This window comes from Anabrus simplex, chromosome 1 (assembly GCF_040414725.1).
Source record: "Anabrus simplex isolate iqAnaSimp1 chromosome 1, ASM4041472v1, whole genome shotgun sequence".
Classification (NCBI taxonomy): domain Eukaryota; kingdom Metazoa; phylum Arthropoda; class Insecta; order Orthoptera; family Tettigoniidae; genus Anabrus; species Anabrus simplex.
The window spans coordinates 1,254,471,460-1,254,487,668 of record NC_090265.1 but is presented as its reverse complement, the minus strand read 5'-3'; the positions used below and the strand labels follow the sequence as shown (position 1 = coordinate 1,254,487,668).

At 38.7% G+C, this 16,209-nt stretch overlaps 1 protein-coding gene across 1 annotated transcript in view; it reads right to left on the bottom strand.

Moving 5' to 3' along the window:
* Positions 1 to 4,585: 4,585 nt before the first annotated feature.
* Positions 4,586 to 16,209, bottom strand: part of DCAF12 (DDB1 and CUL4 associated factor 12-like protein) — a 102,941-nt gene continuing 91,317 nt past the window's right edge. The window contains exons 5-6 of the mRNA XM_067137659.2: positions 5,295 to 5,446; positions 4,586 to 5,208 (exon numbers count right to left, since the gene is read on the bottom strand). Coding sequence (XP_066993760.1) covers positions 5,053 to 5,208; positions 5,295 to 5,446 — 308 coding nt within the window. The 3' untranslated portion in view covers positions 4,586 to 5,052. The remainder of the gene's footprint in view (positions 5,209 to 5,294; positions 5,447 to 16,209) is intronic.

The following is a 16,209-nucleotide window of genomic DNA, read 5'->3' as shown; positions in this document are numbered from 1 at the left end:
GTATTTCAGAGATAGAGGAGGATAAAGAAAAAGCACAAACATCCCGTAGCCAGAGGATCAAAGACAAAGCCAGAATATAAAGGTCAGAGTATAAAAAGGTCAAAGAGAAGGGACTGACAGAAGTGATCGCAACGTGGGTAGCGATACACTTCTTTGCCTGGGCGGGGAGGTGTCGCGAGCACCGATTCGCAACATGTCCTTCCGTGGGAAATTATGGGGCGAGCGCATCGAATGAGATTCGATCCGTGACCTCGTAGTCAGAAATCCCTAATACTCATGAGTAATTTAAGTGTAATATATAAAAGGAAGATACAGCAAGAAACAGTGGAAGTGAATGAGTAAGTGTAATAGAATATCAGTGCAGTGAATAAGTGCAGAATTGCAATTATGATTAAAAGCATTTCTTAAAGCTAGTCTCAACTTGGAACATTTCAGTGAACTGAGAATGAGGCAAACTTGTGCAATCAGAATATTGGTCAGAGAAACAAGTAAACAGACTACAAGGTCATAGTTAGAAGCTTTTAGAGGGTGGACCAGGAAAAGCAAACCTGTTGTTGGTCACGTAGCAAGGTGCCCTGTAAAAATAAGAACGCATGCTGTGGTGCAATAATTCTTTCTAGAAAGAGTCTCTGGAAGGTCACCAGTCACATGTACATCCATGAGACGGGTGGGACCACACTTCAAGTAACCAATAGGAAACTAACAGATCAGTAATGTGAGGGAACATAGTAGTAGGGGATGACTTGTTCCAGAAGCTCAGAGAAATGATAAAGGGGAGTGACAAAGGAGCCTCTTGGTCATTTGGTCATTTGGGCATTCTGCACCATTCTGTCATTCTGTGTCATTCTGTTGGTAGTAATCCTGGTATCATTCAGGCAGTTATTCTATAACAATGGAAAGGAACGTTCTCTTGGGAAGGGACAGACACTAGATTACTTGGCAGAGAAGAGACTCTGTACAATAAAGTCAGTGAAGATAGCAGTATATGAGGTTAGTCAGATTAGGCAGTAGTTGAGGCTGCCATCAGTATATGAAGTTATTCAAATTAGACAGCAATTAAGACTGTCAAGCAGTAGAACTGGTTAGCAGTGTTCCACAGGGTAAAGTACAGAGACAGTACTTAGAGAACTCACTGAGTGTTCGAAGGAGACTGTAGCTTCAGTTAGCATTCACCTTAGAGTTCTGTGTTCGAGTCCTGAAACCGTCAGGGAAGATTCAGAGGAACACCACAACGAGGATTCAAGAGAGAAGCAAGAAGAAAGAAGCTTCAAAACCCGACATAAGTATAAACTAGTTAAGAAACTTTAAAGACTGAAGGGAATTTATAAATGTTGTAAAGTGAATCATAGAAGTGTGCGTATTTTCCAAGGAAGTCAGAGACTGATAAACTGGTTATTTAAAAGTAATATTGAGAAGAGAATAATTACAAGTGTGATGTAATATTATTGGAAGGGTATATTTGATAGTTTGTTTAAATAAATTAGACTAAGAATTTAATGGTGTCAGAAAGTGTTTTATATAAAGGTCAATCTGATATTCGAACCCAAGTCCTCAGCCTGTCCTGTTCATAGAATACGACATTTTTTCCTCGCTATTTAATTCACAAATTTAAATATATTAATTCGTTTCAGACTTCCTGGAGTAGAATATGTGAATTTCATTGCACCTAAACAAAACCCTAAATGACGGGTTGACACCTAAAATAACCTAAATAGCTGTTTTACCTTCTTCAAATAAAGAATTATATTTCCCCATTGAAATGCATTGTAAAATTATTTCCACCGCGATTACAAGCAGTAGGACAGAGATAGTTCAGGTTACTACCATTAAATACAGCACGCCCCATGCTTCCCACTACATGTGACATCTGGTGGTTCCTTGATGCACCTGATAGAACAGGAGGAACGTAAACAGGTTCGCTGCCAGTCGTCCACAAAGATTACAGTTGGCAGGGTGTGTAGTGAATGGTTCCTGCAGTATTTTCTAACAGTAATTGTTGTATAGCAAAACAATGCCTAAATCGCACTTATTGAGAAAATGGATTGCTACAGATGGTCGAGTAGTCCTTTGTCAGGCAGGCTCCAAAGAAGTAAGTTTCCCGTAACTGACCTAAAACCTATGTTTCAATACCCCAGCTTGCTTACTGAAGAGTACTTAGGATTTGGATTCTTCATTTCAGGTTAAATGTGAGCAGAAATCCCATCTTGAGCAGCACAAATCTGCAGCCGCTCCCATGGCTAGCGTAGCGAGGGGAAATAAGTTCAGCAGCAACAGTAAGCAAAGGATTATTTCCTCCACTGTTGGCAGGCCTGAAAATAACTTTAACTTTTGCCTATGTCAGGCACTGGTGTCTGCAAACGTCCCATGAAACGTGCTAAGTAACCTGACCATGAAAACATTCTTGGGAGACATCAGTGGCCACAATATACCTAATGAATCCACTTTAAGGAAGAGTTATTTGCATCCTGTTTACCAGAAGACATTCGATGAAATAAGAGGAGATATAGGCGATCACTATATTTGGGGTTCTGTCGATGAAACATCTGACAGTTGCGGTTGCTTCATTGTGAATGTGGTAGTAGGTAATCTGGATCAAAATGAACCAGGTAACCCTCATCTAATTCTTTGTAAAGAAATAGAACAAACTAACAACAGCACAATAGCTTGCGCAGTGAGGGATGCTTTACGCATATTGTGGCCAGCAGAGAATCAAGATAGTAAGTTCGTTTTGTTAGTGACAGACAGTGCTGTCTACATTTTGAAGGCAGGGCAGGTTCTACAGTCCTTCTACCTGGGCATACTATACGTTACGTGCTTGGACCACGGCCTGCACCGCCTTGTGGAGTAGATTAGAAGCAACTTTAGTAATGTGAACAGCGTGGTTTCTTCAGTCAAGAAAGTTTTCTTAAAAGCCCCAACACGTATACAGTTGTTCAAAGAGAAACTACCAGCAACACCTCTTCCACCTGAGGCAATACTTACCCGCTGGGGAACTTGGCTGCCTCTGCTATTTACTATGCTGAGCACCTAGAAGGAATTAAAAATGTCGTCAATGAGTTAGATGAAACAGAAGCTTCCTGCATCGGCAAGGCCAAGAAATCGCTCGAGTGCCCAACCCTCGTCGCTTCCCTAGCATATATTAAGACACATTTTTGTTTTATACCAGAAACTATTCTCCAGTTGTAAAGTGCAACCTTGCCACTCAAAGATTCCCTGGATATCACTGGCAATGTTTCCAAAAGAGAAATACCTGGGCCATTGGGAGTGGCATGTTCTTCGAAGCTGCAGGAGATTCTTTGACGCAATCCTGGCTTTGAAGATATGAAAGTCATCAATTCAGTGTTACAGGGTGAAAGGTATTCAGGAAAATTACCCCTACAACCTGCTGCATTAGCATGTATGCACTACGCTCCAATGATATCATGTTCCGTTGAAAGAACTTTTTCATCATATAAGAATGTGTGACGAGACAACAGGAAATCATTTACGCCAGACAATTTGGGTACGTACATGTTATTTACTGCAATACCAAAAATAACTTACAAAGGAAACAGTAAAGAGTATTCTCTGTGTGTTTTTATGAATATGACAATGTAAACTTCTGTGAAATAAGTACATAAATAAATTTTATAGAACTACGAAAACAGAAAATTATTGCTGCCTGTATTGATCCTGGAGGCAAAACCTAAAATAAAAACCTATTTTAAGAAAATAAGAAACCTAAAGTGAAGGTTTATGCCACCTAAAAATCTGGGCCCTGCTTATGAGAGAAGAGGTAAAGGCTCTTTCTCATTTGGTTTTACATTTCAATAAATGCTTCTACTTTTTTTTTTGGTATTTTGATGTTAATGTGAGTTTAAGTTTGATTCTGCATTTGGTTGAACTTTCTGTCTTTTCACTTTCATCATCATCATCATCATCATCATCATCATCATCAATATCCCACTCCAGTCACCCGGGTATGGTTTTCACTTTTCACTTTGGCCTCCTCATTTTTGCTCTCAAACATGGGGTTGATTATCTTCCTCTGTATTTCAAACCCTACATTGCTTCTGCTTATGCACTGTTTCCATAGCTGGGCTGAGTGGCTCAGATGGTAGAAACGCTGGCCTTCTGAGCCCAAGTTGATGGGTTCCATCTCGGCTTAGCCTGGTTGTACATGAAGAGGCTTAAATATGTCAGCCTCATGAAGTGACATTTATTGGCACGTAAAATAACTCCTGCAGGATGAAATTCTGGCACCTCAGACACTCCAAAAACCATACATGTAATAGTGGGATGTAGAAACAATAACATTATTGTGGTTTCCAAATTGACTCTTCCATTTCAGATAATAGTCAATATTTTACTGTTGACCAGCTCTTCAACTAAATAAAAAATTTCCATTTACACACCAGGCAAATGGACTGTACTTTAAGATCAAGGCTGCAGTTGCTTCCTTCCTGCTCCCAGCCCTTTTCTGTCCCAATGTTGCGCTAAGACCCACCTGTGTCGGTGCAACGTAAAGTAAATTTTTACAAAAGGATGACTTTTCATTTAATATGAATTAAAATCGAGACAATGGTCCGACGATGAAAAAAAAGTCTTTCACATAGCATATATTTTATTTTACAGTACTGGTGAGGTTTTTCACATAGATTCCTCTAAGTCATTTATGAATACCAGGATGGTTTCTTTAGACTTTACCTCGTTTCTTAATATATTGCATATAAATAGTCGTCCAAGGTTTATAAATTTCATCTGTTACAGTGACAACACCCAAAATGATGCCGGATGTCATAGCAAGGAAACAAACAAAAATACTTGCATGCACCGTTCCCATATACAACAATAATCAACTCTTCTTAATTATGCGATCATTTAAATATGTCTTTAAAATAATTTAAAATATTTCAGAGCTATGAAATAGAAAAGAGAGAACCTATAAAATTATCAACAACGCCAATAGAATTAACCACTAAAACTTAGTTATCAAAGTACTTTACAGCTGAGAAATCATAAGTTCACATTCACTGATTGCCACATACATACAAATTAACTATCAATCCAATATTACTGCCATAATCCAGCATAGTTCCCATATAAATTAGCAGGCAATGGTCCACCAGCTGTAAAGAGTCTTGTTCCAAATGAGTCATAACAATGAGTATAGATTGCTGGTGTATACTTTATATGTTGGAAGCCATCAATGTATTCTTCATCAGGAAACTGGAACATGAAAATGCAAAAGCTACAACACTTGTGCATAATCAAAATTACTGTTACAATAGCCAATTAATGATACTGTTACTTACAACCCATCCTTTGGAAGCTTTCAGCACTACAGTCCGACTAGAGTTAATGCTTGAGTCGAGGTACTTCCCTGCTCGGAGGTCATAGAACATGAGAATTCCAACACCTGTTCCAATAGTTAACACATTTCCTTGGAAGCTAGCAGAACGTATGCCTGAAGGGGAGGGAAAAATATTGTTCTGATAAAAGAGTTGCAAGATTAACCAATGATGGTGAAGTATTTAGGCAGACAACAGAATACCTGAGCACATCAGCTGTCATATATTCTCTAGCAATCTTCCCTACCCATATGCGACAATATTTTAATAACACTAAATTTGAAACAAAGCACAATACCCATCAACAAGCCAAAACACTGATATTTATCTATCCATCTACATATGTAGCGGAAACAGATAGAGAGCAGTGACTTACCATGTAAGCATGCATGGGTAGTGTACAAATAAAAGAAATAAATTGTTCTAAAATGTTTGGTTGCAGCCTTCATCAGAGGACAGAATAAAAATGGTGGTGATAACTGCTGAAAAGTAGATGCTGTTACAAGATAAAGGGAGGGGGAGAAAGGTGAGACAAGAGAATGGACAAGTTATTTAATGCTAGGCTGCCTGCTTTCCTGGAGCTGCGGAACAGTTTATGCCAACTTCAGAATCTCTAAGGGCAAAAGAGTGTGGAGATGGAGGTGAATGTTTATGGACTTGAATCATGAAACAATCATCTAATGTGGTTAGATGGAGGCAGGCATGAATGGACAGAGGAAGATCTATGTTATATGTTTTGGAGGTACTGTGGTGGCCTCATATATTTTGGGTTTTAAATGAGGTAGTTTAGCCAATGTAGAAAGTTGCGCAGACCCTGCACTGAAGCTGGTAAGATGATGTTGGATGAAATGCAGACATGACAACCTTGTATGGGGTAATACTTGGCAGTGGTTATACATAGATTGCAGGTCTTGCAGCAGTTGTGTTCACAATGAAGAAAGCCAGAAGTGGGTCTTTCATTTTCATGCACTTCATGGCCCTTGTCCTTCTTTGACTGATATCTTTATTTTTTGGAGCATTGGACCCCTTCTGTTTTTCCCTCTGATTAGTGTTATGGAGGATGGGTGCCCAATTGTACTTCCTCTTAAAACACTAGTCACCACCACCCCCCACCAATAAGGGATATTTTTGAGGCTTAGTGGGAGCCTAAATGTGATTGTAGAGTTTTTTGAAGAAGACCATGGGTGTGGTGCGAGGATGAGAGAAGACTGAATGCTTGTTTTAAAGTGTGATTGATTTTTATATTTTTGTTATTTGCTTTACGTCGCATCGATACAGATAGGTTTTAACTTTTTCGCTGGGCTATTTTTAAACAGAACACTTACAGAAAAATGTAATTTTTTTCTTTGTATTTTCCAAATGAACTGAAATTTAATTTTTGTTAAAGGTTAAGGGGCCCATAGACGTACAATATTATTGCCCAATATCGGGGTTGGTGCAATATAATTGATAGTGTATGTTTAATATTGAAGGGTTGTGCAATATATTGTATGAAATCAAAAACGTTTCAAATATATTGCGCAAATCGCAAAATACTGTGCCGTGTGTTGGCAGTATTGTGCAATATCCCGTCCTCCTGCCAGCTGGTATCAACAAGTGGGGGAGAACATATCGTGATGGCAGACAAACAGGTGATGAAAAGTTTATTTTGGAGTTTATGAAGTATACCATGGCCTTCTGGCTCTATGGGACGTAAGGAGCAAAGATTACAGCAATCGCGTTAAAAAAGATGAACAGAACGAGGTGCTTACTGAGAAATATCGCGAAAAATACTCGAACGCTGACAAGCAAGAAGTCTTTTTTTTTTTTAAATCAGTTCTCTGCGCACAAACTTCCGGAAGGAAGTGGAGTGGCTTCGTGATACAGAAAAGTGTGTTCACCAAACAAAATACCGGCATGGACTGAATATATATTGCCACTCATATTGTACGTTTATGACCGCTTTGCACAATATATTGCACAACCATCAATATTATCTCCACACGATTCTATTTATTGCACAAACCCGATTGTTGTGCAATAATATTGTACGTCTGTGGGCAGCTAACGATACATTGTACAATCCATTTTGCGCAATAATATTGCACGTCTATGGGCACCTTTAGTAACATTCAACACCATTGCTCCATTTTTAACTCAACTTTGGCAAACTAGCAGTGACATTTGACCTTGAAACACACAATACTGTGATATATCTCCAAACATGGAGCTGGACACATTGCAGGCTGCCCTGGGTAATTCTTACAAAAAAATACTGTCTGTTTTCTCTTGCACAGTCCCTTTCCTTTCTCTGAACATTTTGCTGGTAATATGGAACAAACAACACAATTAGGTTTGTGACTCTAGTCCTGCTGCTCCCCAAGAAGGATTTTATTATCAAGTCCACCAATGGCAAACATCGCTAATGTGGAAATATTGTTCAGTCATCATGGTAACGAACCTGCTAGCATAGGGGTTGTGATTTTTATAGACAGAAAAGCCACGGGGTCATTAGCCTCTATTGATCAGTACCTCTAATGCTTTAATATGCGATGAACCACAATGTCCCGAGTCCCTAAACCTTATCAATAATAACATTACATTGACTATTATTGTTAGTAGAGGTGAATTAGGTCTTTCCTGCTGGCAAAAACAACAATATTGTAGAAGTAAAATTTCTGTTTTGATCATGAGCATTTTAATTAAATCTATTTAGCATCAGAAGCCTTTATGCACCTGTTCACTATTAGACAGTATTAACATAGTTTCACCTTGAGCATACATTATGTTTTTGCAAGTTTTTTTTGTTACCAATATAACTGTGTTCACTGTTGTCTTCAAAGCCCCATGGCTGCAATTTAAAAATTCACTTTAGAAAAAACATGTAAATATTGCAACAGAAGACTTTGAATTACATTCAGTTGATTCCAAATTATTCTTACATTAGGAAACAAACTTTTATCTAACTCAAGCCAGTAATATTTGGAATAAAGAAAAGCAGATCTCAAGATACCAGCTATGTAGCAAAGAGAACATACGGGTGGTGGTGGCGGTGGTGGTGGTTATTGTTGTTCTAAGAGGAAGCACAACTGAGCCTTTTATGCTCTCAGGTAAAGCAAAAAAAGGATAGAAAAATATAGGAAAAGCACAATAAGGGTCCAACTCCAGGTGGGTGAATCTAACATTCAAAAATTAAAATGTTAATATTCAAAATTTTGATGGAAAGTTTCTCATGAACAGTAACAAAGATGTCACTTCAAAACTCACATGAACCTTCAATACATTGTCCATTGCCCCTCTTAGATTGTGACCCCCAAGTTGAGAAGCCCACAAGTTGATGGTTTTGGAGTGCACAGACCAGGAAAGGATAGCCCTGAAGCTGATCAGAATTATTTGTTAAGATAATCAGCTATGTGGGAAACGATATGGAAAGGAACGTGATAGTAGTGGGTGATCTCAATTTACCAAATGTCAATTGGGAAGGTAATGCGAACGACAGGAAGCGTGACTAACAAATGGCAAATAAGTTAATAGGGAAGGGCAGCCTATTCAGAAAGTGATGGAACCAACTAGAGAGAAAAATATTCTTGATGTGGTGCTGGTAAAACCAGATGAGCTCTATAGACAAACCGAAGTAATAGATGGTATTAGCGATTGCGAAGTTGTTTTTCTTGTAGTTAAAAATAAATGTGAAAGAAAGGAAGGTATTAAAATTAGGACTATAAGGCAGTACCATATGGCTGATAAAACAGGCATGAGGGAGTTTTTAAAAAGTAACTATGATCGATGGAAAATGGTAAATAAAAATGTAAACAGACTCTGGGATGGGTTTAAAGCAATTGTTGAGGAATGTAAAAACAGGTTTGTCCCTTTAAAGGTGGTAAGGAATGATAAACATCCAGTATATTATAACAGAGAAGTAAAGAGACTAAGAAGGAGGTGCAGGTTGGAAAGAAATAGAGTTGGAAATGGCTGTGGAAGTAAGGAGAAATTGAAGAAACTTGCTAGGAAATTGAATCTAGCAAAGAAGTCAGCTAAGGATAACATGATGGCAAGTATAATGAAGGGTCATACGAATTTTAGTGAAAAATGAAGAGTATGTATAGGTATTTTAAGGCAGAAACAAGAACCAAGAAAGACATTCCAGGAATCATTAATGAACAAGGGAAGTGTGTATGCGAGGAGCTTCAAAAGGCAGAAGTATTCAGTCAGCAGTATGTAAAGATTGTTGGTTACAAGGATAATATCGAGATAGAAGCGGTATTAAAGTATCAAAAATTACCTTTGATAACAATTACATTTACAGTAAGATACAAAAGTTGAAGAAAAGAAAAGCGGCTGGAATTGATAAGGTTTCGGGGGATATACTAAAGACAATGGGTTGGGATATAGTACCATATCTGAAGTACTTATTTGATTATTGTTTGCATGAAGGAGCTATACCAAATGAATGGAGAGTTGATATAGCAACCCCTGTGTATAAAGGAAAGGGTGATAGACATAAAGCTGAAAATTAAAGGCCAGTCAGTTTGACATGCATTGCATGTAGGCTTTGTGAAAGCATTCTTTTTGACATGTTTGCAAAATTAATAACTGGTTTGATAGAAGACAGTGTGGGTTTAGGAAAGGTTATTCCACTGAAGCTCAACTTGTAGGATTCCAGCAAGATGTAGCAGATATCCTGGATTCAGGAAGTCAAATGAACTGTATCACGACCTATCTAAGGCATTTGATAGGGTAGATCATGGGACACTACTGGCAAAAATGAGTGCAACTGGTCTAGAAAAAAAAAAGAGTGACTGAATGGGTGGCTATATTTCTAGGAAGGAAAAAAAAAAAACCTTAGAGAATTAGAGTAGGCAAAGCTTTATCTGTCCCTCTAATAATTAAGAGGGGAATTCCTAAAGCAGTATTATTAGACCTTCATGTTTTCTTATTTGTATCAATGATATCTGTAAAGAAGTAGGGTGAGAGTTAAGGCTTTTTGAAGATGTTATTCTGTACATATAATAAATAATTTACAAGATTGTGAGCAACTGCAAAATGACCTTGATAATGTTGTGAGATGGGGAGTAGGCAATGGTATGACGACAAACGGGGTTAAAAGTCAGGTTGTGAGTTTCACAAACAGAAAAAGTCCTCTCAGTTTTAATTACTGCACTGATGGGGTGTAAGTTCCTTTTGGGGATCACTATAAGTACCTAGGTGTTAATTTCAGGATATTTTGTTTTTGTGTCGCACCGACACAGATAGTTCTTATGGCGACGATGGGATAAGAAAGGGCTAGGACTGGGAAGGAAGCGGCTGTGGCCTTAATTAAGGTACACACACCACCGGGCTGAGTGGCTCAGACGGTTAAGGCAGGTTCGATCCTGGCTCAGTCCGGCGGTATTTGAAGGTGCTCAAATACGACAGCCCTGTGTCGGTAGATTTACTGGCACATAAAAGAACTCCTGCGGGACTAACTTCTGGCACTTCGGCATCTCCGAAGACCTTAAAAAGTAGTTAGTGGGACGTAAAGCAAATAACATTATTATTATTATTATTATTATTATTATTATTATTATTAAGGTACAGTCCCAGCATTTGTCTGGTTTGAAAGTGGGAAACCACGGAAAACCATCTTCAGGGATGCCGACAGTGGGGTTCGAACCCACTATCTTCTGGATACAAGCTCACAGCTGTGCACCTCTAACCGCATGGCCAACTCGTCTGGTAAAGGAAAGATCCTCATTGGGGTAATCACATAAATATGATTGTAAATAAAAGGTACAGATCTCTGCACATGGTTATGAGGGTATTTAGGGGTTGTAGTAAGGCTGTAGAGGAGAGGGCATATAAGTCTCTGGTAAGACCCCAACTAGAGTATGGTTCCAACATATGGGACCCTCACCAGGATTACTTGATTCAAGAACTGAAAAAAAAAAAAAAAAAGCTTGAATTGTTCTGGGTGATTTCCAACAAAAGAGTAGCATTATAAGAGTTTTGCAAAGTTTGGGCTGGAAAGACTTGGGAGAAAGGAGACGAGCTGCTCGACTAAGTGGTATGTACAATATTTGAAATTAAGAGGGTTCTTCCTATTCAATACAAAGTTGTTTATTAACGTGAAAGAATCACATATCGTTCACATGAGGTACTAGTTTCGGCACCAGATATGTGCCATCATCAACCACAAAGTCAAATCGGACAAACACAATAAAACCTTAAAACAACTTTAAACACACTATAACACCTGCATGGATGAATATGAAATATGACTTTAAAACAACTTTAAAAACACACTATAACACTTGCATAGATGTGTTTTTACAGTTGTTTTAAAGTCATATTTCATATTCATCCATGCAGGTGTTATAGTGTGTTTAAAGTTGTTTTAAGGTTTTATTGTGTTTGTCCGATTTGACTTTGTGGCTGATGATGGCACATATCTGGTGCCGAAACTAGTACCTCATGTGAACGATATGCGATTCTTTCACGTTAATAAACATCTTTGTACTGAATAGGAGGAACCCTCTTAATTTCAAATATTGTAATCCCACTTCAATACGGATCATGAAATATCTAAATATTAATAAGTGGTATGTTTTGAGCTGTCAGTGGAGAGATGGCGTGGAGTGCTATCAGTAAATGAATGAGTTTGAGTGGTGTCTTTAAAGGTAAGAAAATTCACAATATGAAGATAAAGTGGGAACTCAAGAGGGCAAATTAGGGCAAATATTCGTTAAAGGAACAGGAGTTAGGGATTGAAATAACTTACCAAGGGAGATGTTCGATAAATTTCCAATTTTTTTTTTTTTCAGTCCTTTAAGAAAAGGCTAGGAAAACAACAGATAGGGAATCTGCCACTTGGGCGACTGCCCTAAATGCAGATCAGTAGTGACTGATTGATTGAATGATTGAAGCACCACCCTATAGTCCAGCCGCTGCCTAACCAGCCCTGACGTTTCTCAGACAGTGTTGCCGATTTTGAACCATGCAATATAAACAAACTCGAACTCCTAAAAAATTTCACACATACGTAGATCAGATTCTGCGTTAATGCGATGGAAATGCGTATGGAAATATGCTAAAATTACCAAGAATAGTGTAATCATAATATTAAACCGCTCCAATTAAAATTAACCGCACTCCAAGAACAGCGTAAATATAATAACAAAACATTCCAGTCAAAATTAAGCACAGGGGCCAATGACCTTCGATGTTAGGCCCCTTTAAACAACAAGCATCATCATCATCATCAACTTAAGCACACTCCAAAAACAGCGTAAATATAATAACAAAACATTCCAGTCAAAATTAAGCACACTCAAAAAACAGCGTAAATATAATGAAACATTCCAGTCAAAATTAAGCACATTCAGAGAATAGAATAACTGTAACTCAATAATAGCAGACTATAAACGTAATATAAAATAACAACATTAAAACCTGAACTCTGTCAATAGTATCATCGTAATTAATATAAGTCATAATAAAAAATAAAACCCTGAAAATAGTATCACCATGGCAATAATAACATCTCTGTTACAATAAAACTTCAACATGCTCATAGAATAGTAGTGCCAAAATAATAAAATATAGCAATTACATACATACATACATCATTATAGACTGTTATGCCTTTCAGCGTTCAGTCTGCAAGCCTATGAGAATTTACTAAACGTTGCCACAATTCTCGATTTGCAACTAATGTTGTGGCCTCATCTATATCTATACCTCTTATCTTTAAATCGTTAGAAACCGAGTCTAACCATCGTCGTCTTGGTCTACCTCTACTTCTCTTACCCTCCATAACAGAGTCCATTATTCTCCTAGGTAACCTATCCTCCTCCATTCACCTCACATGACCCCACCACCGAAGCGGGTTTATGCGTACAGCTTCATCCATAGAGTTCATTCCTAAATTAGCCCTTATCTCCTCATTCCGAGTACCCTCCTGCCATTGTTCCCACTTGTTTGTACCAGCAATCATTCTTGCTACTTTCATGTCTGTTACTTCTAACTTATGAATAAGATATCCTGAGTCCACCCAGCTTTCACTCCCGTAAAGCAATGTTGGTCTGAAAACAGACCGATGTAAAGATAGTTTTGTCTGGGAGCTGACTTCCTTCTTACAGAATACTGCTGATCGCAACTGCGAGCTCACTGCATTAGCTTTACTACACCTTGATTCAATCTCACTTACTATATTACCATCCTGGGAGAATACACAACCTAAATACTTGAAATTATCAACCTACTCTAGCTTTGTATCACCAATTTGACATTCAAGTCTGTTGAATTTCTTACCTACTGACATCAATTTAGTCTTCGAGAGGCTAATTTTCATACCATACTCATTGCACCTATTTTCAAGTTCCAAGATATTAGACTGCAGGCTTTCGGCACAGTCTGCCATTAAGACCAAGTCGTCAGCATAGGCCAAACTGCTTACTACATTTCCACCTAACTGAATCCCTCCCTGCCATTTTATACCTTTCAGCAGATGATCCATGTAAACTATGAACAGCAAAGGTGAAAGATTACAGCCTTGTCTAACCCCTGTAAGAACCCTGAACCAAGAACTCATTCTACCATCAATTCTCACTGAAGCCCAATTGTCAACATAAATGCCTTTGATTGATTTTAATAATCTACCTTTAATTCCATAGTCCCCCAGTATAGTGAACGTCTTTTCCCTCGGTACCCTGTCGTATGCTTTCTCTAGATCTACGAAACATAAACACAACTGCCTATTCCTCTCGTAGCATTTTTCAATTACCTGGCGCATACTGAAAATCTGATCCTGACAGCCTCTCTGTGGTCGGAAACCACACTGGTTTTCATCCAACTTCCTCTCAACGATTGATCGCACCCTCCCTTCCAAGATGCCAGTGAATACTTTGCCTGGTATACTAAAGCTTCCATATCTTCTCCACATTTACCAATCACCCTTTCATATCCTTCAGTTCTATTCCCAACTCTCGCATTGAAATCGCCCATTAGCACTACTCTATCCTTGCTGTTGACCCTGACCACGATGTCACTCAATGCTTCATAAACTTGTCAACTTCATCCTCATCTGCACCCTCACATGGTGAATACACGGACACCATTCTTGTTCTAATTCCTCCAACTGATAAATCTACCCACATCATTCGCTCATTTACGTGCCTAACAGAAACTATGTTGCGTGCAATGGTATTCCTGATAAAGAGCCCTATAATGAAACAATTTATGTACTCAAATTAACTAATCCAAAGGGAATACGCCACACTCCGAAAACATCAGTGTCTTTGTACTTGTCACCAATGTCACTGGAGTCATTACTGTCATCCTTACCGATGGAAATAATAAGTTCTTCCACTCGACATTCAACAATTCCATCAGGTTTTTTTGCCTTATGTAGATCTTCCCAGGTGTGACTAACAACACTTTTCCACTTATCCATTGTAACAAGTTTGACTGCCTTGTGCACTAAGCTTTCAACATCAGTGAGATGGAAAGATTTATTATTTTCAGCAACATATCCTTTCACTTGTGCTCAAATTAGCTCGATTGCATTGATGTGGCAGTGGTAAGGAGGAAGGAGATTGCAGGCTAAGGGCTCTGTTCAGGATCAGAATTCAGGACAAGTACCGGTATCGTATTATAAATTAGTGTGTTTATTCTATTACTGTGAAATATTTGTGTAGTATAATATCTATAGTATCTGTGGTATCTGCATTAACTCTCTTACTAGAATTCTGTTGCAGTAATTAGGGCAGACTTAACTGCAGTTTAGAATTGTGTAGACCTAATTCTTGTGTATTACTTTCAGTTTTCAGTCATTAACAGCAATTTTCATTTTGTTGGGGTATTGTAGAAAAATTTGCGCAACTAAGTAGTATTGTAGTGTAGTAGTACCTTATATTAATTACCTTGTTGTTGTGTGATTTTTGTGAACTATCCTAGACAACATTTCTTTCCTTTCATTATTATAGGCAATATTTCTTTCTTTAATTTTTTTTTGCACAGAATAAGTTATTTTTCCTTTTCTTCCCATTATTCCGTAAATAATGGATAAGCAGTACAACTGTAGGAACTGTGGGTGTGGCCAGGCATTGAGGAGTATGAGGGAGGAGTTGGAGATTTTGACGGAGATAATTAGGATTCTCTCAGAGGACAGGAAGGAAAGTAGGCCTCCCTCAAATAATGTACAGGATACAGTACGTGTAAAGGAGAGATGGGAAGGAAATAGGGGAATTGTAGAAGACAGGTGGTCTAATGTTTTAAGGGGAAGGAGATTGCAGGCTAAGGGCTCTGTTCAGGATCAGAATTCAGGACAGGTGTCTGTTAGAAATCGGTACGAGTCACTGCAGGTAGAACAACCAAGGGAAGATGAGGAACAGGGAACTGTTCCTGAGATGTGTGGAAGTAGGAGGAAGGGAAAAGGTAGGAAAGGGTAATGTAGTGTAGTGGAAAGGAAAAGACAGGTGGAACAGGGTCATGGGATGGAGAAAAGGGAGGAGAGGTTTGTTTTTTTTTTTTGCTAGGGGCTTTACGTCGCACCGACACAGATGGGTTTTATGGCGACGATGGAGGGAGGAAGTAGCTTCTGCAGCAGTGAGAGAAGATAGGGCTGACCAGAAGGGGAGGGGATCAAATGTGGTGGGTGGGTTGAGGCTCTGGTCATGGGGGATTCCATTGTTAGACATGTGGGGAAAGTGTGTGGAGGAAAGGGAACCAGGGTAGAGTGTTATCCAGGAATCAGGTTGAGGCAGATGTTGAGGAAAGTAGAAGAGAAGGAAGAGGGAAAGGAGAAGGTGGTAGTGTTTCAAGTTGGTACTAACAACGTAAGGCAAGCAGGTATAAGTACCAACATAGTTAGGGATGTGTGGGATCTGGTAAATGCAGCACGGATGAAGTTTAAGGAAGCGGA